The following is a 21139-nucleotide window of genomic DNA, read 5'->3' on the forward strand; positions in this document are numbered from 1 at the left end:
ACATGGGTGCGACGGGTTGGGTTCGAGGTCGGTGGGGGCGCCGGCGTCCCCTTCGTTAGGCAATACGCACGGCGGTCCTACCACCTAACAAGGTTGTTCGATGGGTGGGTTGCTGGCCTTCTGGACGCCTTCTGGACTCCTGCTGGGGTGAGTGCTGGGTGCGAGTGGGGTTGTGGATGTTCTCTGAGGTTGCATTTTCCTATTCTCGGCTGGCCCGGGGGCGGGAATAACACGCCCGCTCTCTCTGTCTCTCTCGACCGAGCCCGCGATCACGTTGTTTGTGTGGGGTGGGGGCCAAGGGCCGTTGGGCTGATGAGAGAGATACGGTCGGTCGTGCTCCCAATGCCATCATCATCATCATCATCATCATCAGCTGCAGCCCGCCACCCGTTCGTGAATTGCGATGCCCGTCCGCTCGCTCGTGTATGTACATCGTACTGCCCGTATCGCATGTAGTTGGTGACACGCATGCATGGCTGCGGAAGAAATAACAGAGGGAAGAAAAGCCATTGGCTGCAACCCATCACAGCACGACAACGCGCCCGCCGTGCCATTCGCCAATGGCCGTCGCCAATGCCAACCAACGCCATGGGCGCGGTCGGGAATCGGGATCGATCTCGTATGGAAGCCCGTAACCGACGTTCAGCTGGGCGCAGCCAGCCGCCTTGCCTTGCCTTGCATGCCGTTGTTATTGTTGCCACCATTATTGCCGTCGAGTCGAGTGTATGTACCGTACACAAACTCTCGCACTCACTCGCACACGCGCGCACACAAACGCCAATATTGAGGTAGTCGCCAACTGCCAATGCATACGTACATCCACAGGCGATCGATTCCTGCATGCACACACGCACACATACATATGCACGCACGCATGCATGCAGCATGCAGTATGCAATTTCCGTCCCGCAAGCCCACGCCCATGACGCCGTTCCGCAGCAGCCAGCGGGCCTCCCGCGGCCTTCTCCAGCTACCCGCGCCCGCGCGCATGTGTGTGTGTGGGTGTGTCAAGGTCGGTGAGCAAACGACTCGCTGGCCAGGCAGCCCAATTTGCTGGCCAACTAATAGCCTGCCGTGCTCGCCAGTGGCCAATATTGCACAGTACAATATCGTTAGCTAGCTGGCTGGCTGGCTGGTTGGCCAATAGCCTGCGCACGCTGTACGCAGCACGCTGTATGTACGCTAAACGTTGTCCGCTAAACGCTGTACGCTGGCCTTCTCGTCAGTCGTGGAGAATCCACACTACCAGTCCACAGTCCACAGCCCACAGCCCACACACACATCCACATCCACCCGCCAGTGCCACGCCACGCACCAGCGCGTCGTCGTGGCATAGGCGGTGACGGCGACGGCGACGGGACGGGTGCAGCCGCGCGCCGTTAACGGGCGAGCAGACCCGCGGGCGCTGCCGTTGCGGCCATTGCGCTTGCCGCCGTCCGCTGTCAGGCATGACCCATGGAGGCAGAGGGAGGGTGCTTGGGTGGGAGGTCCAGGGCAAGGTCTGCCCGTGGTGCGTGGTGCGTGGTGCGTGGTGCGTAGTGTTGGTGACGTTGTCTGCGTGTGCGATCGTGGCGGCCCGTTACCGTTACCTACCTAGCCGCCGTTGTCGCTCTTGCAGTGTCGCTGTCGCCGTTGTTGGTTGCTGTCGCCGCCGCCACCGCCTCCGCCGCCGCCGCTGTCGCTGTCGCCGTCGCCGTCGCCGTCGCCGTTGCCGTTGCCACTGTTGTGCCACTGCTGTGCCACTGCTGTGCCACTGCTGCGTGCGTGATGAGTCGAGGGCACGTGGAGCGGGTGTACAGGGCGCTGTGGCGTGGCTGTGGCTGTGAGGCTGCGCCGGGTCGGTCTGCTGTGGTTCTACTCTAGACTCGAGCAGCGGCGCGGGGCGGCGCGGCGCGGAGATTTTTTTGGGCTAGGGTGGGTAGGTAGCGAGACGACGACTGCGAAGGTTGACGCGGAGCGGGATAGAGTTGCGCGCACGACGACTGACTCTGACGGACTGACGGACTGACGGCTGGCTTGGAGGTGGAAGAGTTTTCTTGTCGCTGCTACTGCTACTACTGCTGGTGTTTTCGTTGGTGTTGCTCGGTACCTATACAGCACGCCTCTTTTCCATCTACCTTATCAATTTCCTTTTCTGGACCGTCTCCATCTTCTACCGTCTGTCCAAAGTTCCCCGAAGAAAGAAGAAAAGAAAACAACGCCAAAATGGCGTCTCCCGACTACCACCGCGTCATAGCCCTTATCTCGGGCGGCAAAGACTCCCTCTTCTCCATCCTGCACTGCCTGCGCGCCGGACACGAGGTCGTCGCGCTCGCGAACATGCATCCAGCACCCGCGCCCGGCCAGGCCGCCACGGACGAGGGCCCCGACCTCGACAGCTTCATGTTCCAGACCGTGGGGCACAGCATCGTGCCGCTGTACGGGGAGGCGCTGCAGCTGCCGCTGTTCCGGCGCGCCATTGTCGGTGGCGCCGTGAATACTGATCGCGAGTACGCGGTGCCCGGGGCGCGAAAAGACGAAGGAGAAGGAGAAACGAAAGACGAGACCGAGTCCCTGACGCTGCTCCTCCGCGACGTCCTCGCCGCACACCCCACCGCCACAGCCGTCAGCACCGGCGCCATCCTCTCGACGTACCAGCGCACGCGCGTCGAGTCCGTCTGCGCGCGTCTCGGCCTCGTCTCCCTCGCGCCGCTATGGCAGTTCCCGTCGCTGCCGCCGCACCTCCCCACCGCCTTGCTCAGCGACATGCGCCGCGTGCGGCAAGACGCGCGCATCATCAAGGTCGCCAGCGCCGGTCTCGACGACTCGTTCCTCTGGGCCAACGTCGCGGATCCGCGCACCGTGGCCCGGGTTGGCCGCGCCCTGGCTAGGTTTGGCGATGTTGCGGACGGGGCGGCGCTGGGCGAGGGGGGCGAGTTCGAGACGTGCGCGGTGGATGGGCCGGCGGACGTGTGGTGCGGGGGGCGGATTGATGTGAGTGTTGCGGATGAGGGCGTGTTGGGCGAGGGCGGGAGTGCCGCGGTGCGCTTTCTAGGCGCGAAAGTGGTGGCGCGGGCGGAGGGCGAGGAGGCGACGGGCAAGCTGGCGGACCTGCGGGTGCCGGATCTGCTGGACGCAGAATTTGAGACGCTGTTGCAGGAGCTGCTTGCTTTGCCTGAGGCAGAGGCAGCGACAGCGACAGCGACAGCGACAGAGGCAGCGGAGGACGAAACTACATCACCCCCCTCCGCAGCGATGCAGACACTAAACCTAACCAACCCCCTGGACGCCCTCTTCCGCGCCCACTCCTCCCCCGCCCACCACTCCGACCCCTCGCGCCTCTCCATCTCCGGCTCCACGCTGCACATCACGAACCTGACGGCGCCAGCCTACGACACACCAGCACAGCAACTAGCATCGCTAACGCGGCGGCTCAGCGCGCTGCTCGACGCGTTCGGCCTCGCGCCCACCGCCCTCGCGCACTGCACGCTCCTCCTGCGCCGCATGGCCGACTTCGCGCCCTGCAACGCCGTCTACGCGCAGATGTTCGCCGAGCCCCTGCCCCCGAGCCGCGTCACTGTCGCGTGTGGCGACGCGCTGCCGGAAGGCGTCGACGTCGTGCTGAGCGCTGTTGCGGTGCTGGAGGAAGAAGAAGACGAGCACACGGCCGCAAAGAGGAAGAAGCAGGGCCTCCACGTCCAAAGCCGCAGCTACTGGGCCCCCGCAAACATAGGCCCGTACTCGCAAGCCATCAGCGTGCCCACCAGTACCAGCACCACCACATCAATAACATACACAGCCGGCCAAATCCCCCTCCTCCCTTGGACCATGACCCTGCCTTCTTCATCCTTCGCCCTCTCCACCACCCTCGCCCTCCAACACCTCACGCGCATCGCCCGCGCCACAAACACGTCCCTCTTCCCGTACGGCGTCGCGTTCATCACGGCCGCGTCCCCCGCCCAAGCAGCCACCCGCGCGCGCATCGCCCGCGCCGCTTGGCGCCGCTTGCACGCGGGCGCGTGGGCGCGCTGTGTGGCTGAGACTGCGGCGGCGGAGGAGGATGCGGCGGACGTCGATGTCTGGGATTTACGGAACAGAGGGTGGGGCGCGGGTGCGCTTGGGGGAGGGGCGGCGGAGAGGGAGAAGGATCCTAGGGCCAGGGTGCCGGACTGGGGGCGTGTGCGTGTGGGTAGGGGCGGGGGTGGTGAGGGGGCAGGTGAAGGTGAAGGAGTGGGAGAAGCCACCCCGCCCCTGCCGCCCTGCATAATTGTGCAAGTAGCGACCCTGCCCCGCGACGCGGACATCGAGTGGTCGGCCCCAGGCCTCAGTTTAGGGGCCGCAGGCGCAGACGCAGACGCGGGCGCGGGCGTTGTCAGCATTTCTTCTAAGCGCCAACACGGCCCCGGGGCCGACGAAGCAGCTGCCGTCCATCATGTCCACAGCACCTCTGCCCCCGGCGCGAGGTTCGCGGCTCTGGGCTTATCGCATGCAAGGGATCTGGGGGCGCTGGTGGAGGGCGCGTTGAGGTTGGGTTTAGGGTTGGGGCAAGCTGACGGTGGTTCTTCTGGCCCCGACGTCAAGGAGGGTGCTGATGGGGAGGGCGCTGCTACTGCTGCCGCTGATGCAGATAACGAAGACGACGAGCTGACGGCCCCGCAAACAACGCTCTACGTCTCGGCCTCGGCTTCTGCTTCTGCTTCCTTCGCGGCAGGGAGAGAGACAGAATCGCTGCTGGCCAAGTGGCGGCCGGCGCTGGTGCCGTGTTTGCGGGTGTGGGGGCCTGAGGGGACTGAGGTGGGGGCTGCGGTTGTGGGGGTGAGGGTTGGTGGGTGTTGAGGTGGGTGGGCGTTTGTAGATGCTGTGATAAGGTGGGAGTGGGAGGGGAGGGCAGAGGATGGGGTTACGTGTGGATGTACATGTGCTTGTGCTTGTGTATGGGCGTGGGTGAGGTGCGGGCATTGGCGGTGCGGTGGTAGCGTTGTGGAAGCGCTGGGTTGGTTGTTTTTTGTTTGCTTGTTTGTTTGTTTTCTGGGTGCTGGGATGGATTGAGATGGGCGCATAAATCGGTGGATGAACATGAACGGCGGGCGACAGTGTTGAGGTGGAGTGGGCGGTCAGCTACTCCTCTGTACCTAGTAAAAAAGTGAACACCTAGGGAAACATCGTCACCGAACTGCATCTCCAACCGCAACCACACTCGCAGCCGCAGCCACCCTCTCCCCACACGCGAAACAGCCACCGACCTCAAGCTTGCGCCACCGCGATCGTGGCGGCGGGGTCGCGCGATTAGCCAAAGCTTGGCAATCTTGTGCCGAGTATATAAGCGCAAATCGCGAAATATCCCGCTAACAAAAGTCCTGTGACGCAGTGGCTAGCGTGTCGTTCTTATATTCATTCCTAGGAATGGGTATGGCCCACTGAGGTTATGCGAAAGTCGAGGGTTCGACCCCCTCCAGGACTAGGACTTTACTTTTGCTTTTTTTTTTCGCTTTTTTTTGTTTTCATGGTTTTGGTCAAATGCTGCTTTGCACTGGTTAAAGTATGTTTTTGTGTGTGCGAGCGCTGTTGAGATACTCCTTGTAGGCCGAAAAGGTATATTTTATATGTTTTTACTAGGGGCTTGACTATAGGCCCGATAGCATTGCTTGCTGGCTGTTTAAAATGCTCTCTAACTCTCGCGCTTCGATTCTGTTTATAGTAAAATTTTGCTTACTTTATACTAATAAATGCTTTGCTGTGCGCGAAGGTTTATTACGTACCGTATCTTCTTATTTATACCGAGGATATAGATAATCATTTAGAGAAGGAATATTCTATGAGAACTGCTTGTATGCTTAGCCGTCTTGGTAGGCGATAGATCTCGGGTAAGGTAGCGGACGGTATAAGCCTTTCGTAACGGATGCGTGTAGCTGTATACAAACTCTAGATCTATGTAAGAAGTGATTTATAAGGAGCTTTCTAAACTACTTACAGGAGCATAGACGCGTAATTGTAGTGTCTTCATAGTACCTACATTCAGTGCGACTTGGCATGCTTTCGCTTCCACTATGCGATGTGTCGGTTACTATAGGGATATAAGCAACGGTATCTACTCCTCTGACAGTAATACATAGGTGCTAACAGTAGACACTGGTTGCATAATGCACGCCAAAAGTGCCGCGCGAGCGAGCTTGACACCCAACCGATTCAAACGCTCGCTCATTATACTGTGACGCATTGAGTTAACTACTGGGCGAAAGTCATTCATTGCCTCGTTGACTGGCGGACGGACAGGAAAGAAAACAAAATGAATTGAAAGAAAAAGCAAACGGTTCCAACCTCAGCAGAAAGTCAGGACACTTGTGAACTGGCCTAGCATACAAATGTGCTAGACGGGAAACCCAGCAGATTCGAACGGCCGCTCTTTACGATGCGGTGCGTTGGTTAACAACTGGGCCAAGCGGCCTGACTTGGGAATTAGAGTGGCGGAAGTGATATGTGTAGGTGGGGTGGGGTGTTAATGAGATTGCGCTTACTTAGTCGGGCATGTGTTACCCTGGGTGTGTGAAAGTGGAAACAACTGGTGGCATCGCACGCCTTCTTTTTGTTTCTAGGCGATAGCGCCTTCCACGTCCACCCTGCCCAAGGCAGTTCCGATCCTTTCTTCCTCCTCTCGCTCTTTCAACCTCACACTGTTCTCTCCTGTCACCACCACCCATTGCAAAACAACAACCGCATGTACCGCCCCGATGGAGCTCGGTTGGGCATTCAAGTCGCTGCGCTACAAGCTCCACCCGGATCTGCTTGAAAGTGTCGACAGGCTGGGGGTGAAGAACATGACCGCTGTCCAGCAGAAGATGCTCACCATGCCGACCTACACGGAGGACTGTCTTGTCAACACCGCAACTACCCGTGGCAGGGCCGCTGCCTACCTGCTCCCGGCGCTTCACACGCTTCTCGAGCGCAGGTCTGGCAGCGTGCCCCAGATCGAGATTGTGGTGCTGGCCTCCTCCGACCTTCGTGCCATGCACATTGAGGACATATGCAACTACCTCACCAGCGCCTGCAGGCAAAAGGTTACATGCTACCGAGTCGACAATCACGATAAATCTGGCATCCAGGCCAAGTTTGAGCAGGCCGGTGAAGCTGCCGACGTGGTGGTAGCGACTCCTGCTGGACTTCACGCTCTGTTCAGTGGACGCACCACAGCTCGCGTGCACTTCACCGGCCTACGCACGCTCATCCTTGAAGACATTGATGAGATGGTGATTGCGGGGATGACAGCCACAGTCGCTGACATTTTGCACGCGCTTCCCCCGAAATTCCTCGCCGGTTGGCAGACCATATGCTTGAGTAAGAGGATTGAACCGAGCTTGGAGGCATTTCTCGATCTCGTTCTCGCAAGGGAATGCCTCTGTCTTTCCCTCAGACCAGAAGACGAACCCTACATCAAGCAGCAATCTGTTCTGCTTAGACTGCCCGTCCAGACGAGACCTGTAATCCCATGCAGTCAGCCTCAGCCCATGGCTCTGGCAACTCTTGACCAGCCTCAGCCTATGGCACCGGGAACCCACAACAATCAGCAACTAGTTCGTAGCCAAATGTTCTCTCTCACAGAAAACCTGTCTGCGCAACAGGAGCCCGCAAACCCCGGCCTGGACACTGCTACCACTTCCGTCTGGCGGCCACTTGTGCAGACGTTTTCTGTGCTTGAGGACGTCGAGCTTGACGAGCCTAAGGTGAAGGCCATAGAAGAAGTCCTCGAGACGGTTCCAGCCGCAAGGGAGGACTGGGACCTTTTGCGCAGGCTGGTGAAGATAGCATCGTTGACTGAAATCCCGCACTTCAACATCACGGTGCCATACGTAGGCGACATGTTTGCTGCCCTCCGCAGTCTGATCACTGTGGAGAGCGAACGGGTTGGCAGAACCACCTTCAAGGCCCTCGTGATCAGCAGCATCACACCTCTCCTGTGGCACCTATTCTCAGGTCCTGAGAACGGAATGGGCACCAGGCTGGTTCAAGATCTTCCAATTTATCGGATCCACCCAGAGATGACGAAAGCTGCACGCGATGCCATGCGAAGGGGCTTTAGCGCTTGCAAGAAAGGCCTGCTCTTCGCAACAGATGTCCCGGAGGTGAGATACGTCGCGCTTGGGGTTCGGATCATTCTGCCATCAAGCAGGCAGCCGTACGCGCACATGGAGAGCATCGCAGGGCCCAACGTCAAGGCAGGCAAAGTTGTTCTCTTGACAGCGAGAACAAGCCGCGAGCCGAGCGGACGGGCCCAGCTGGAGCCGTCCTACAAAGAGTATCCGTAAGTGACGTGGCCAGCTCGTGTGATGTGTACAGAGTTTCTACTAAGACGTTGGTTTTGTCAGGCTCGCGCTGCTGGAGCGGCACATGCAGGAGTCGCGCCAGCTCCTGAACGACCGCTCGAAGAAACACCAGCAGGCTGTCAGGGACCAAGCTAGAGAGTTCTTGCTGAAGGAGACGAGAGCCCAGGTCATGAGCCTGCCGTGGGCGCGGTCGGTGAAGAGGAAGTGAGGTTCGCTCAAGGTGACTTTACGGCGAGTGCGCGCATGTAGTACCTTTACCTAGTTTCTACCTTTGTACCACTACGCGCTGGAGTAGTCGTAATCTCAGTATGAGGTAGTTGGAATATGCTAGGCTGATAGGTAGGTAGCCAAGTAGGTAATAGGATGAAGTTAAGCTTAATCGTCGCAAGATCGGTTGATACGTCCAATCTCCTATAGGTGGCGCGCGTTCGTGGGTAAGTAGAGCCAGGAGGAAGAGGCAATACAATACAAATACAATACAATACCTAGGTTTATTATATAGGTAGGTAGGCAGACAGGAAGTAGAGGGACTCTACAGCTCGTCCCTCTCCCTCCGCTGTTGCTTCTGCTCCTGCTGCTGCTGCCGCTGTTGCTCGTACCTCGCCCCCTCCACATCCTCCTCCCACATTCGCTTCTTCGCATTCCGCGGCTTGTCCGACTTGGACAGGGGCACGCCGTCGCCCCTCGTCTGCGCGTCTTCTCCCCTTTCCCTTTCCACTCCATCTATCGCCACCGCCTCCTCTTCCACAACTCCCTCCACCTCCCCCTTGTGCGCTTCCTGCGCGCGTTGCTGGTCTTGCTCGGCCATCTGTCCGACTTGCTGGCTTAGACTGGCGGTGGGGCTGGGGTCGTCGCCTTCGATAGAGCTTTGCTGTTGTTGGCTAGCGGTGCTGCTACTGCTGCTGCTTGATGTGATGAGGTGACTTGTTGGGGACTGTGTTGCTGCGAGGGAGGGAACTGATAGGGAGGCACCGCCGGCACTGCCAGCACCGCCAGACAGGCCTATAGCCGCAAGAACGGCGAAAAGCGCCCTATAAGCGAGTTTGAGGGGCAGCCAGAGGAACCACCACAGCGGGCCGTAGAGGAAGCGCCGGTACAGCAGCCAGGCGATGGTGGTGAGGAGGATGTAGAACGTCGTCTCAAGATACCAGGTATCGCTCTTCTGGGACCTAAGCAGCGAGGAAAGCAGGGTTTTTGAGCTGGCGAGCAGTGTGTTGAGGTCGGTGTAGCGCTCGCCGAGGTCCGCGAGCGCGGCCGTCGACTGGTCGAGGGTTTCTTGGGCGAAGCGCGAGCGCGACAGCTCGCTCGTCATGAGCTGGTGCGTTCGGCGCAGCGCGAGCGTCACGTCGCTGGAGGCTTGGCCGACGATCTCGTCTTGTGTTAGCTCTTTGTCTTGGCGGCGGCGTGCGCGGCTGCTGCTCGTCGGCGTGCTGTTGCCTTCTTGGATGCCGGCGAAGAGGAGTTCGCGCTCCTTCTGCTTGGCGGCTTCGGCGTTCTTTTTCGCGGAGAGTTGGGCGCGGCGGAAATGGCTGCGTGCGCTGCAGGGGCGAGACAGAGTGCTTGTCAGTTTTTGCGTTATGAGCTAGAGGGACGGAATTTGGCCAAACGCACTGCTTTAGGTCTTCCCCTAGGCGCGCAATCTGTATGTTCAGCCGGCTCTTCTCGCGCTCGCGCTCGCTGTTGTCCTTTCGCTTCACGCTCGAAGCCGTGAGCTCCTCGACTTCCTGGCGCAGAAACTCGAGCTCCTCATCCTGCTGCTTCAGGCCCTCGTGGATCTCTGAGCCGAGCTCCACTCGGACGTCCCCCTCGTCTTGGGCGTCGAGCGGCGTGGAGCCTGGCTGGAACTGGAGCTTCGCGAGCCGCTGGATGAGCTGCACCGTCTGCTTGTTGGCGTCGGAAAGCTGCGTCAGGCGCGTGGAAAGGGCTTGCGTCGTTATCATTTTGTCGAGAGCAGGGCGCGCGGATGCGCACTTGGATGGGTGTGGTGTTGTATGGCCAGGTCCGGTATTTCAGGCGCGCGATGTTAGGTGGGGTTTAGTATCCAATGCCCTAGTCGCGTGTTAGTTGTGAAGAGAGAGTCCTGGAGTCGGGGGGAGGCTGCATACCTTGGAAGAGTGGACGGCGGAGGTGTGAGGTTTGGCCGCGGGCGTGACGAACTTCTGGAGCTGCCAGCGTGCCCGCAATTGCGCGGGGCGGAAAGCCCGACGATCGATCTGCATCCATAGCAGGCACCCAAAGACTCACCACCAACTTTCGCGACTTGCAATCTTTCTGCTTCTCCAGCTCCTCCCTCAGTAAATCTGCCATTCTTCTGCGACGGGTTCGCGCTCTTCTGACCCCTCCTACCCACCCCCGCCTGTACTCTCAACACCAATCGTAGCCGCGCCGCGCAGGCGAGGACCCTTTGCAAGATGCTCAAGATTTGGTCTATGGTATGCCGCTCCTGAGCTTGTGGTACGCGGCACGCACCATGCTTTCGTACCATATGCGACATGCTTCCGTCATGGATCAGCGCTGACTGTCGGAAACAGAAGCAGAAGCAGCAGCAGGAGGAGAATGCCGCTGCAGGCCAGAAGAAGAAGAAGGTGACGGCTGCGCAGCTGCGTGTACAGAAAGGTACGTCTTGAGCATCCGACAGCTCCGCACAACGTTTTGAATGCGCGGCCATGTAGCTAACCTTTAGCTCCGTCTATCAGATCTCTCCGAGCTGTCACTCGGCTCCACGATGAAGACCGAATTCCCAAACGCCGACGACATTCTCAACTTCATCCTTACTATCGAGCCGGACGAGGGCATGTACAAAGGCGGCCTTTTCACCTTCAACTTTGCGATCAACCAGAACTTCCCCCACGACCCGCCCAAGGTCAAGTGCACGCAGAAGATCTACCACCCGAACATCGACCTGGAAGGCAACGTCTGCCTAAACATTCTGAGGGAGGATTGGAAGCCTGTTCTGAACCTGAACGCGGTCATTGTCGGTCTACAGGTGCGTCGGGTGGCGCTCATGTGAGAAGTGATATTCTGTTAACTAACGTATAACAGTTCCTCTTCCTCGAGCCAAACGCGTCGGATCCGCTCAACAAGGAGGCTGCGGAGGACCTGAAGGCCAACCGCGAGGGCTTTAAGCGCAACGTCCGCAACTCGATGGCCGGAGGTGCCGTGCGCGGCCAGACGTTCGATTGCGTCCAGAAATGATAATGGCACTTGGAGAAGCGGTCGCAGATAGCGAGCATTGGGACAAGGCGTACTTGGAGCTGGCTGGCGTCACGGCATGGGAAGGCGGATAGGTTGCGGGGATTTGTTGCGGCCTGATGGGCCGTTGGATCAAGTTTCGAGTTCTAGAGCAGACTGCCGCAGACCAGCAAATGTACCTTTCAATATACCGTAACCAATGGCGGGGCATCCTACTCTACATGTCCTTGATTCAAGTTGCTGGACAGGCTGCCGGCCGCTGACTCGACGAGCTTGAACGCTAGCCCGCATCAGGCAAGGCGTCTAGTGAACATCTCCAAAAGTTCTCGACCCGCGGCGAAAGTCTACACCTCGGACGAGCAACCCACCATGGTACGCTGCCCCTCGAGCGCTTCTCGCTCTCTCAACTAACAGACATGCTGCCAGAAAATCAAAACCCTCTCCCGTTCTACCAGCGACTACCTGGCGCCCGGCACCAATGTCGCCCGCGCGCCCAGGAACCTGGACCCGGCCATGCACCCGTTCGAACGGGCGCGTGAATACACGCGCGCGCTGACGGCGACCAAGATGGAGCGCATGTTTGCGCAGCCGTTCATCGGCCAGCTGGGCAAGGGCCACGTCGACGGCGTATACTCGATCGCCAAGGACCCAGAGTCGCTCGAGCACTTTGCAAGCGGCAGCGGCGACGGCATCGTCAAAGTGTGGGACCTGACGAGCCACGAGGAGCTTTGGCACGCGCAGGCCCACGAAAACATGGTCCGCGGCATGACGTGGAGCAGGGACCGCAAGCTGCTGAGCTGCGGCGCGGACAAGACGGTCAAGATGTACGATCCGTATAACACGCCTGCCGCCAGTGCGCCCGTAGCCACTTGGCTGGGGAACAACGCTTTCACGGGCATGTCGCACCACCGCTCCAACCCGGCCATTGCCGTGTCTTCGTCCAGCCAGATTTCCGTCTACGACACGTCGAGGCCCATGTCCAACCCCACGCAGACGCTCGCCTGGCCCACGGCCATTGACACAATCAGCACCGTAGCATTCAACCAGACAGAGACGTCGATCCTCGCATCGGCTGCTTCGGACCGCAGCATCGTGCTGTACGACCTACGCACGTCGTCGCCGCTCTCGCGCAACGTACTGACGCTCGCCTCCAACGCCATCGCCTGGAACCCCATGGAAGCATTCAACTTCGCCGTCGGCAACGAAGACCACAATATCTACATCTTCGACATGCGCAACATGAAGCGCGCGCTCAACGTCCTGAAAGACCACGTCGCGGCAGTCATGGACGTGGACTGGTCTCCGACGGGCGAAGAGCTGGTCTCGGCATCCTACGACCGCTCCATCCGGCTCTGGCAGCGCGGCGCGGGCCACAGCCGCGACATCTACCACACGAAGCGGATGCAGCGCGTGTTCAGCTGCGCGTGGACGCCCGACAACAACTACGTGCTCTCTGGGTCCGACGACGGCAACGTGCGGCTGTGGCGCGCCAAGGCGTCGAGCCGGCAGGGCGTCAAGTCGGCGCGCGAGCGGCAGAAGCTCGAGTACGACGACGCGCTCAAGGACCGCTACAAGCACATGCCCGAGATCCGCCGCATTGCGCGGCACCGGCACGTGCCGAAGCAGGTCAAGAAGGCGGGCGAGATCAAGTCGGAGGAGCTCAAGGCGATTAAGCGGCGCGAGGAGAATGAGCGCAGGCATACGCGCAAGGGCGAGACGCGTAGGCGGAGCGAGCGCGAGAAGATGGTGCTTGCGAACCAGGAGTGAGTGAGTGCAGAGGGAAAAGGAGTTTTTGTGCGTTGGATTTGTCTGGCTTGATTGCACAGCGATGGCGTTCTGGCGCGACGGGAAGAGGGGGGCTGGTGGGACGGTATCAGATAGGAAAAGTCAATGGACAAACGAAACCAGGAACGGGCTTCAGTTGGATTCGTGTCCTCGATGCTTTGTATTTGGCTGCTGGGCGTTAGCAGCTTTTGCTGGCCTGGAATGTACGAGGGCAAGTTCACTGCCATGTCAGAACTACGAAATTTCACTAGGGAGGCGAGTGAAGCAAGCAAGCAAGCAAGCAAGCAAGCAAGCAGCAGCCACCGAACCCGTCCATCTGTCCATCTGTCCATCTGTCCATTCGTTCGTTCGTCTGTCGTATCGTACCTATCGAATACAGCACCGCCTATCCACCTCAAGCACTCAGTCACTCCCCCCCATCACTCCCCCCCTCATCATCCATAGCCTCATCCTCATCATCCGCAACCACGTCATCTTCATCTTCATCCCCATCTCCCACCCCTCCCATACCCACACCCATACCCATATCCTCATCGCCCTCCCCCTCAATCTCGACCTCATCGTCGTCCCTATCATCAACCTCGACCTCGTCCTCATCTGCCGCCGACGCCGACGGCCGTGGAGGAAGCGACGCTCTGCCCACACCCACACCAACACCGCCACCGACACCGCCACCGAGCCCCATGCCCACGCCCTCAGGCTCGACGCTCGCCGCGCTCGCCGCACTCGCCGCGCTGGGCGTGTTCAGCCGCGACGCCGTCTGCTGCGCGTGTCCAAGCCCCAGTCCCAGCCCAAGCCCATGCCCATGCGCGTGCCCACCCTGCTGCTGCTGCTGCTGCGGCGCGTACTCCCTCCTGCCCGGCTTTTCCGCCTCGCCCGCACCAGCAGCGTAATGCGCCGCCAGCGCCTCCTGCGCGGTCCTGGCCCTGGGGCGACGGCCTCTCCCTCCACTACTACCACCACCACCTAAAACGCCCACGCCGGCAACGACGCCCTTTCGGCGCAGCTCCTCGGAGCCCGCGTGCACGCCGGCGGCCGCCGCCGCCGCTGTCCCCGCGTCTTCGCCCACCCACACCAGATCCTGCGCGCCGCTCGGGGTGCCCAGGGGATTATTGCCGGGAGCGGCGGCGCCGGCGCCGCGCTCGCGCCTGGCTCTGCGCCTCGACGACGACGACGACGACGGCTCAGGGGGCGGGAGCGGCTGGCCGCCGGGGCCGAAAGCGACGGCGCCATCAGCCATGTCGCCCACGCCACTACCTCCCTCCCAGCGCTCCATTCTTCGCCCTGTCCGCCGGAACACCTGCGCCCAGTGCGCCATCTCCTCGCCGCAGTCTTCCCCTTCTAGCCGGCCCGCCAAGGGCGTCAACCCCGCTAGCCTTGTCGCCTCTAGCCGAGCCACAGCTGCTGCTGCTGCCGCTCCCGCCCGCATCGGGCTCTCCGACCCTCCGAGGCTGGTCTCGGCCGCTGAGAGCGCGGCATGGTACTCCTCTTCGGAGTCGTACCCGTCGCCCATGAGCTTGAGACGCTTCCACGCACGGGCGAGGGCGCCCTCGCGCTGGCGCTTGCGGCTCGCCGCCTTGTGCGCGGTGCGCAGCTGCCGGTCCAGGATGTGGTCGACTTGCTGCTTGCGGTAGCGCTCCACGGCCACTTGGTGCGCCGTGGGAGGCCGCTTGCGGTTCGCGCTGGGATCCGCGCCGTTGAGCGGGAGGTAGAAGCCGTGTGGGCCGCTGGAGATGGGAACGGCTGGCGAGTCTTGCGCCGCCTTGAAGGGGTGCCGTGCTGTGCTGCCGCCGGCTGTCGACGGCGTGCCCTTGTTGCGCGGGCCCCAGTTGCCACGACCTGGGCCTCTCGGTGCCGACTGCGGTGTCGAAGGAGAGTCGTCGTTGAGAAGGTTGTTGATGCGCATGTTGGGGGTTATGCGTGGCGGGAAGGGCCCGCCGGCGACGCTGGGCGGGCTAGCAGAGCGAGTGCGGTCGGTGTCGGAGCCATAGTCTGCTTGAAGGGCCTTCAAAGGCGCCTTGCCGCGCCCGCTCGCCCTGAAGGAGCCCGGCGCGGGCGAGCCGTGATCGCGTCCGGGCGTCATGGAACCATCATCTGACGCGACGGAGAAGACTGGGTTGTTGTTGAAACCCTTCTTGAGCCCGCGCTTGGGGCCCGTCACGACGGGAGCCATGTCCGTAGCGAGAATTGCTATTCTCTCCTTGCGCTTTTCCTCTCCAAACTGCTTCTCTTCCTCAGTGTCAACGTTTTCGAAAGCGGCTTCTTCTTCGGTGAGGTGCTTGAATGGTGGTGTCTTGATCGGCAGGCCTTGAGTGGGGTCGCCCGCGAGACCCGGCTGGCCGGGTCCGAACGGGTTATTCATGGCGTCGTGTTCTGAGAAATCACTCTCCAAGTACCACCACATCAACCAGAGAAATGCCTTGGCTCTGCTGTCGGAGCTCAGTGCGCTGCGCATGACCAGGTCGAAAAAGTCGCGCGGAGGGAAGAAGTGCAGCTCCGATATCTTTGGCGCGTATTGCGCGAGGACGAAGATAAGGTTGACCGGGTTTGTACGCGGCACAGAAGCGGCCCTAATCTCTTCGATTGTGCTTGGCTGTTGCGTGTCTTCGGTGGCGCCCTTCAGAATCGACTTGAGCCGCGGCGCATCCTGCAATTGTTTGTACGCGTTCGGATCCTGGTGAGCCTGCAGCGACGGGATCGAGTGGTATGTCCGCAGCTGGGCGCGCATCTCTGGGAAAACTGCCATGAGTTAGCGCGCTCCATGTGCGCTTCGCACGCGCGCACTTACAGTTGAGGGTCGTGTTCATCCTGCCGACATTGACCAGCAGGCACACCATGGCCATGTTGATGGCAGCCGCCCGCTCGGTCAGCAGCTTGTCCTTCAGAATCTTGCTGCACTTGCTGCTCTTGGCCATGGCGTCGAGGTAAATGTCGGCAAACGTGTGGCCACCGGTGCCGTCCGAGACCTTGTGGAAGACACGCGTCTGGTCATCAAAGACGCATCGCAGAAAGTCGTACTGGATGTCCTTCCTCCACAGAGGCACGCCGTCCTCTTTCTTAAGATGACGTATCTTGTTGCCCGAATAGACGGACGAGACGCTGCCGTTGGCATTGCGCCGGGTTGTGGTGGTCGTCGACGTGTACATGGGCTCGTCGGGGTTGTGCGCCTTTGACTTGGTCGACGGGCGCTCGTCCTGGGTATCATTATCGTCGGTCGGTGGGGCGGCGGTGGTGCCAGCTTCGGACTTGACGGGCGGCGTGGGCGTGTCGTGCATGTCTGCGGCGGGCTCGAAGGACAGGACGTGGCGGAGGCTGTTTCTGGGGTCGGGCTCCTCAGACCTCGGGGCAGACGAGGGTGGTGGTTGTGACATGACGGCGAGCGAGCTTCCCTGAGCTCCCTCCTTGGTTCGGTAAAGTTGACGGTTTGGGCGTGGTCGTAGGGATCAGTCGTACAAATCACGAGATCATGGCGGGTTGAGGAATGAGCGCGATGGAGGACACAGCCCAGGCGACCTGGGAATGGACAGAAGGATTGCAGGGCGGAATCACACTTGCGGCGACCGTTTACCTTTCGAGCTTCCATGGTCCAGAGCTGCCCCGGATTATTGTTTCCCCGCATCGTTGCTTGCCCGATTCGGCCAGTCAATCAGTCGCTTTGCATTTGGAATCACTAGGTAAGCCTCCGTATTATGCCCCAGTGCATCAATCAATCCTCCCGCAACGCCAGACAACATAACACCCAATCATGCACCCGCTTTCCTGCATTGAACGCCTACAATACTCTGAACATGGTAATATCATGAGCTTGACGTCTCGCCCTGATCACTCGGTTGCGCCGGCTTGTCGGCCGCCTCGTCCTTCTTCTCGCCCGTCGGCTCGGCTGCTGTTGCTGCTGCTGCTGCTGCTGTCGCCGCCGCCTCGGCCGTAGGTTCCTCAGTGGCTTCAACAGGCTCAGCGGTTTCAGTCGTACTTTCGGCCGCTGTCGCCGTCGACGTAGATGCCGCCTCCGCATTCTCCGGCTCCGGGCTCTTCGGTGGCGTCACGGCGTTTCTGGTGCCAGGCAGAGGCTCTTCCGGCCGCGCATGCTCCAGCACCACAGCCGAAGTCTCGCTCGGACGGACCAAAACGCTGCCGCTGTCCGGCCCGTTGTTCGTGCCGCTCTGTTGCGTTTGCATCTGCGCCGGTAGCTCCTTGACATCATCCGCGGTCGGGGATTGGTGCTCCGCATCTCCCATTTCCTCGTCTTCGTCATCATCTTGGTCGGCCTTTGGAGCGGGCACGTGATGGTCCCTCTCGTCTTCGGCTTCGCTGTCGTAAAATTCGTTTTCGCGGTCAATCTGGATATTCTGCTGGAGGTCGGTCACGCGGGTGTCCATGTTTTCGTCCGCGTCAAGATCAGCGAGGATTTCGTCTTCCTCTTCGGTGGCGACTATGCTTTGACGCGGAACGTCTTGCATCTGAACCGAGGGCGCAAACGGCAGCGAACGTAAACGTTCCGCAATGGTCGTTCGTATTCTATCCAGATATTCCGGGGAGTTGTCGTTTGGCGCATTCGAGCGGGGCACATCCAGTAAATACTCAGGGGTATAGTACTGTCTTCGGTTAGCGTTCATGTGCATAGTTGATTAGAGTCCCATACCTCATAGTAGTCGCTGAAAGGTAAAATCTTGCTAACGGGCTCTCCGACCGCTTGTGAGGTCTCGAATGCCCAAGTGCGAGCCACATTGCGAATGCTGTACCCGCCTCCTCCCAGTACCATCATAGGGAGGCCGAATTTTTTAACAAACTTGATGCAGTTGGCGTGGCCTTCCATGCTCAGGTTGAAGCTGCCCAGACGGTCGCCGGAAAGACTGTCCGCACCACACTGGAGGACGACAGCTTCAGGCCTGAAGCAAGCCATAATGTCTGTGATGACGGCTTCGAAGATGCTCCTATAGGCCTCATCATTGATTCCGTCCCTCAGTGGCACATTGACCGCGTATTTCTTGCCCTTTCCAATTCCAATGTCTGAAAGGTGACCTGTTCCGGGATAGAACTCACCAAATTTATGGAAGGAACAGGTCATGACGCGGTCCGTAGTGTAAAATGCCTCCTCAACGCCATCTCCATGATGGATATCAATGTCGATGTAGAGAACGCGCTGGTATACCCGGAGAAGTTCGAGGATCGCAAGAACAATGTCTGCAAACATTAGCGGTCCATACCAGCCAAGAAACAATGTCGAAGCATGCCACACCATTCACGTAACAGAATCCGCCTGCTTGTCCCTTTTTCGCGTGATGCAGACCACCTGCCCAGTTGACCGCTATATCACACCTTCCGCGGTTAAGGCGCGCAGCTCCCTCCATCGATCCGCCAGCACTGATTGTGCAAAACTCGAAGAGGCCATCAAAGACTGGGCAATCTCCGCTGATGTCGTACTTGAGCGCTTCTTGCTGGCAGAAGCCAATGGTGTCGGGTGTGATGCGCTGAAGGAACTCGATATATTCATCTGTGTGGAATTGTGTCATCTCGAGAGCGGTGGCCGGCTTTGCGCGCTGCGGTAGAGCTCCATTAGCAGTTGCGCAAAGAGATGGATGCAAGGTAGTCTGGGGGGCATACATAAACTTCCATCTTGCGATATAAACCGTAAGACATGACAAGGTCATGGGTCATCCTAATACGGAAGGGCTTCATGCAATGGCCCGGCTCATAGTCGTAGCAGCCTATGTCGGGATCGTACATGTACGCAACCTTCACTTTTCTCCCGGATTCCGTCATGGTTGCGCGTCGGAGAGAACTTCAATGAGAACCACAGGCCAAAGGTCTAGAGCGTCTAAGCTTGGCTTTATAGCAGCCGTGGACAGCGGAAAGTACAGGGATGGCGGAAGAGCAGCCAGCTAGCGGGTTGGTGAAATGGAAGGTCGGTTGGTAGCTGTAGGTAGAGAACCTTAGTGCGGCGGAAGCTTTCCGCGTGGGGAGAGCTCTGGAGATGCAGGGTCGAGTTGATGTATGATGACTCGGCTGCTTGCAGCAGGGAAAGGGAAACCAGAGTGCGGCCCGCGCAATTGAAAATGGCCACAAGCTTGTCACTGTGAGAAGGTTTGGTCAGAGAGGGCACGGAGGATGAATTCGGTATGACGAGCGAGTCAGCCTCTCGACACTCGGCAGGCCGCCAGTCGGCGTGGCACAATCGCCGAATATTCGGATAGATCCCGGCACACTTGCGTAAGGAGCAGGGAAGACAAGGCAACATGCATCTGGTGATGAAACGGGCTGCAGGCCGGCATTCTTTCGTCGCAACAAATATTCTCGCAATGCTGTTCACATCAAGCTACCGACCCATCTATCGCCATGCCAAACGCCAAACCAAAGGGATATCATGACCATCGTATGCACATCCAACAGCAGTCCATCTCTCACGACGACACCGCATGCGCAAAAACCTTCGCCGCCAGATCCGTCAACAGCTTCGCCTTGTCGCCCTGCGGGAGTTCCTGGAAGACGGCATAGACGCTCTTGCCCCTCGTGTCGCGCACGGCGCCCAGCCGGTTTCCAGCCACCATGCCCGCAACGGCACCCGGGAAATTGGCGATGATAAAGCCCATTGCGCCGCCGCTGAGTCCGCCGACAAAGCTCCAGAACTTTCCTGTGGGCTGCGCTTCTTGACCCTCAGCCATGCCCTCCTCGCGCAGCATCTCCTCGAAGACACTGCCAAACTGCTCACTGTTGAACCGCTCGCGTTCGTTGTTTTGCGTTGCGCCGCCATCATTCGCTCCAAACCCGAATGCGGACCACGGGAACCCGCTTGGGAAACTCCATCCTCCTCCGCCGGTCTGTTGCTGCTGTTGCTGCTGCTGGTTGTCGGTAGGGATTTCTTCCTCGGGATCATCGAACCCGCCGGTCCAGTTATTGAAAGACCGCGCCGAGTCGTAGTCGCGCCGACGCGTCGGGTCTGAGAGGGTGTAATAGGCGTCATTGATCTGCTGGAAGCGCTTGGTGCGGGCGGCGCGCTCAGGTGAGTCAGCGGCCACGCGGTCGGGGTGGTGCTTCAGGGCGGCCTTTTTGTATGCATCGCGAATCTGCTGCTGGGTTGCTTTGGGCGCGATGTCGAGGATCTTGTAGTAGTCTGGAGCTAGGGGGATGTGTTAGTCTTGGTCAGGGTGGTGTTGAGGGGAAGCTAACCCGACATATTGACTGATGAGAGGTTTCAAGGGTAGGGATAGGAAGAGAGCAGTCCAGAAGAGGTGGTTCCAGAAAAGAGGCGATAAACGTAAAATCTGGCGTCCCTGAAAGCAAGCTCTCGCCCCGTGGCCTCGTCACGACGGGATGACGTCTCAGGCTGCCCCAGGCCGCGGCCGTTGGACTGTCACGTGGCGGGCCGATCCAGGATGGAGTGAACCATCCCTCTTTCGTCTCTCGTTCTCTCTCTCTCTCCCCGCTTCACGACTCGAGACCTGATGAGACGGTCGTCACCTCACCCTCGACTCATGTCCAACCGTTTCCCAGCCTGCCGCCCTTTTCTAGTGCGTCTTGGCCCGGTATGGCTGCCTCAATCGCCCATTCGCGGCCAGCGCGCTTCAAGCCTGCGCCTGCAGCTGCACGTCGCCAGGAGCACAAACAATCTCGAACGCCCTTCCATTCCTTGCAGTCGCGTTTTTTCCTCCACCACGCCCCTTTTGATCTGACCGGTCTCATTTGACCCTCTCTTTTTCTCCTTCTCTTTCATTGCTGCATCGACAGCGCTTCAAGCTAGCCCCCAACCCCCAACATCCAAGGCAAGCTCAGGCCCACCTCGTCCCGCGCAGAATCTGTGCTTCCCGTCGGGCCGTCTTCGCCCTCTCCAACTGCCGCCTCGTGCGCGTACAAAGACCCGCCAGGATCGC

At 59.7% G+C, this 21139-nt stretch overlaps 8 protein-coding genes and 1 non-coding gene across 9 annotated transcripts; 5 read left to right on the top strand and 4 right to left on the bottom strand.

The window, feature by feature from the left end:
* Positions 1-1950: 1950 nt before the first annotated feature.
* Positions 1951-4308, top strand: K452DRAFT_271603 (uncharacterized protein; the record flags this gene model as incomplete). Its single annotated transcript, XM_033539043.1, has 2 exons — positions 1951-4156; positions 4220-4308. Coding segments are annotated over exons 1-2 (2040 nt in total), but the record flags the coding sequence as incomplete, so codon positions are not given.
* A 1024-nt stretch (positions 4309-5332) lies between these two features.
* Positions 5333-5440, top strand: K452DRAFT_t84. Its single transcript has one exon. It is a non-coding gene; the product is annotated as a tRNA-Ile (tRNA).
* An 812-nt stretch (positions 5441-6252) lies between these two features.
* On the top strand, positions 6253-8443 carry K452DRAFT_333583 (uncharacterized protein). Its single transcript, XM_033545176.1, has one exon. It carries the CDS (start codon positions 6708-6710, stop codon positions 8277-8279), a length of 1572 nt encoding a protein of 523 aa, XP_033397524.1. The 5' UTR covers positions 6253-6707; the 3' UTR covers positions 8280-8443.
* A 301-nt stretch (positions 8444-8744) lies between these two features.
* On the bottom strand, positions 8745-10414 carry K452DRAFT_318753 (uncharacterized protein). The gene is made up of 3 exons (XM_033544181.1): positions 10403-10414; positions 9909-10346; positions 8745-9835 (listed from the first exon to the last, which is right to left on the bottom strand). Exons 2-3 carry the CDS (start codon positions 10235-10237, stop codon positions 8830-8832), a joined length of 1335 nt encoding a protein of 444 aa, XP_033397525.1. The 5' UTR covers positions 10238-10346; positions 10403-10414; the 3' UTR covers positions 8745-8829.
* A 294-nt stretch (positions 10415-10708) lies between these two features.
* Positions 10709-11492, top strand: K452DRAFT_228140 (uncharacterized protein; the record flags this gene model as incomplete). Its single annotated transcript, XM_033536940.1, has 4 exons — positions 10709-10729; positions 10832-10913; positions 10994-11283; positions 11340-11492. 4 exons carry the CDS (start codon positions 10709-10711, stop codon positions 11490-11492), a joined length of 546 nt encoding a protein of 181 aa, XP_033397526.1.
* A 360-nt stretch (positions 11493-11852) lies between these two features.
* Positions 11853-13596, top strand: K452DRAFT_271612 (uncharacterized protein). Its single transcript, XM_033539044.1, has 2 exons — positions 11853-11861; positions 11916-13596. The coding sequence occupies exons 1-2, from the start codon at positions 11859-11861 to the stop codon at positions 13254-13256; spliced, it is 1344 nt and encodes a 447-aa protein (XP_033397527.1). The 5' UTR covers positions 11853-11858; the 3' UTR covers positions 13257-13596.
* Positions 13597-13680: 84 nt separating this feature from the next.
* K452DRAFT_318755 (uncharacterized protein) lies at positions 13681-16819 on the bottom strand (the record flags this gene model as incomplete). Its single annotated transcript, XM_033544182.1, has 2 exons — positions 16063-16819; positions 13681-16013 (listed from the first exon to the last, which is right to left on the bottom strand). Exons 1-2 carry the CDS (start codon positions 16643-16645, stop codon positions 13681-13683), a joined length of 2916 nt encoding a protein of 971 aa, XP_033397528.1. The 5' UTR covers positions 16646-16819.
* Positions 16820-16897: 78 nt separating this feature from the next.
* Positions 16898-19365, bottom strand: K452DRAFT_271617 (uncharacterized protein). The gene is made up of 4 exons (XM_033539045.1): positions 18876-19365; positions 18511-18811; positions 17914-18455; positions 16898-17866 (listed from the first exon to the last, which is right to left on the bottom strand). Exons 1-4 carry the CDS (start codon positions 19032-19034, stop codon positions 17072-17074), a joined length of 1797 nt encoding a protein of 598 aa, XP_033397529.1. The 5' UTR covers positions 19035-19365; the 3' UTR covers positions 16898-17071.
* Positions 19366-19523: 158 nt separating this feature from the next.
* Positions 19524-20445, bottom strand: K452DRAFT_358896 (uncharacterized protein; the record flags this gene model as incomplete). Its single annotated transcript, XM_033546227.1, has 2 exons — positions 19524-20388; positions 20439-20445. 2 exons carry the CDS (start codon positions 20443-20445, stop codon positions 19673-19675), a joined length of 723 nt encoding a protein of 240 aa, XP_033397530.1. The 3' UTR covers positions 19524-19672.
* Positions 20446-21139: the final 694 nt, after the last annotated feature.

This window comes from Aplosporella prunicola (assembly GCF_010093885.1).
Source record: "Aplosporella prunicola CBS 121167 unplaced genomic scaffold K452scaffold_13, whole genome shotgun sequence".
In the NCBI taxonomy this organism is placed as follows: domain Eukaryota; kingdom Fungi; phylum Ascomycota; class Dothideomycetes; order Botryosphaeriales; family Aplosporellaceae; genus Aplosporella; species Aplosporella prunicola.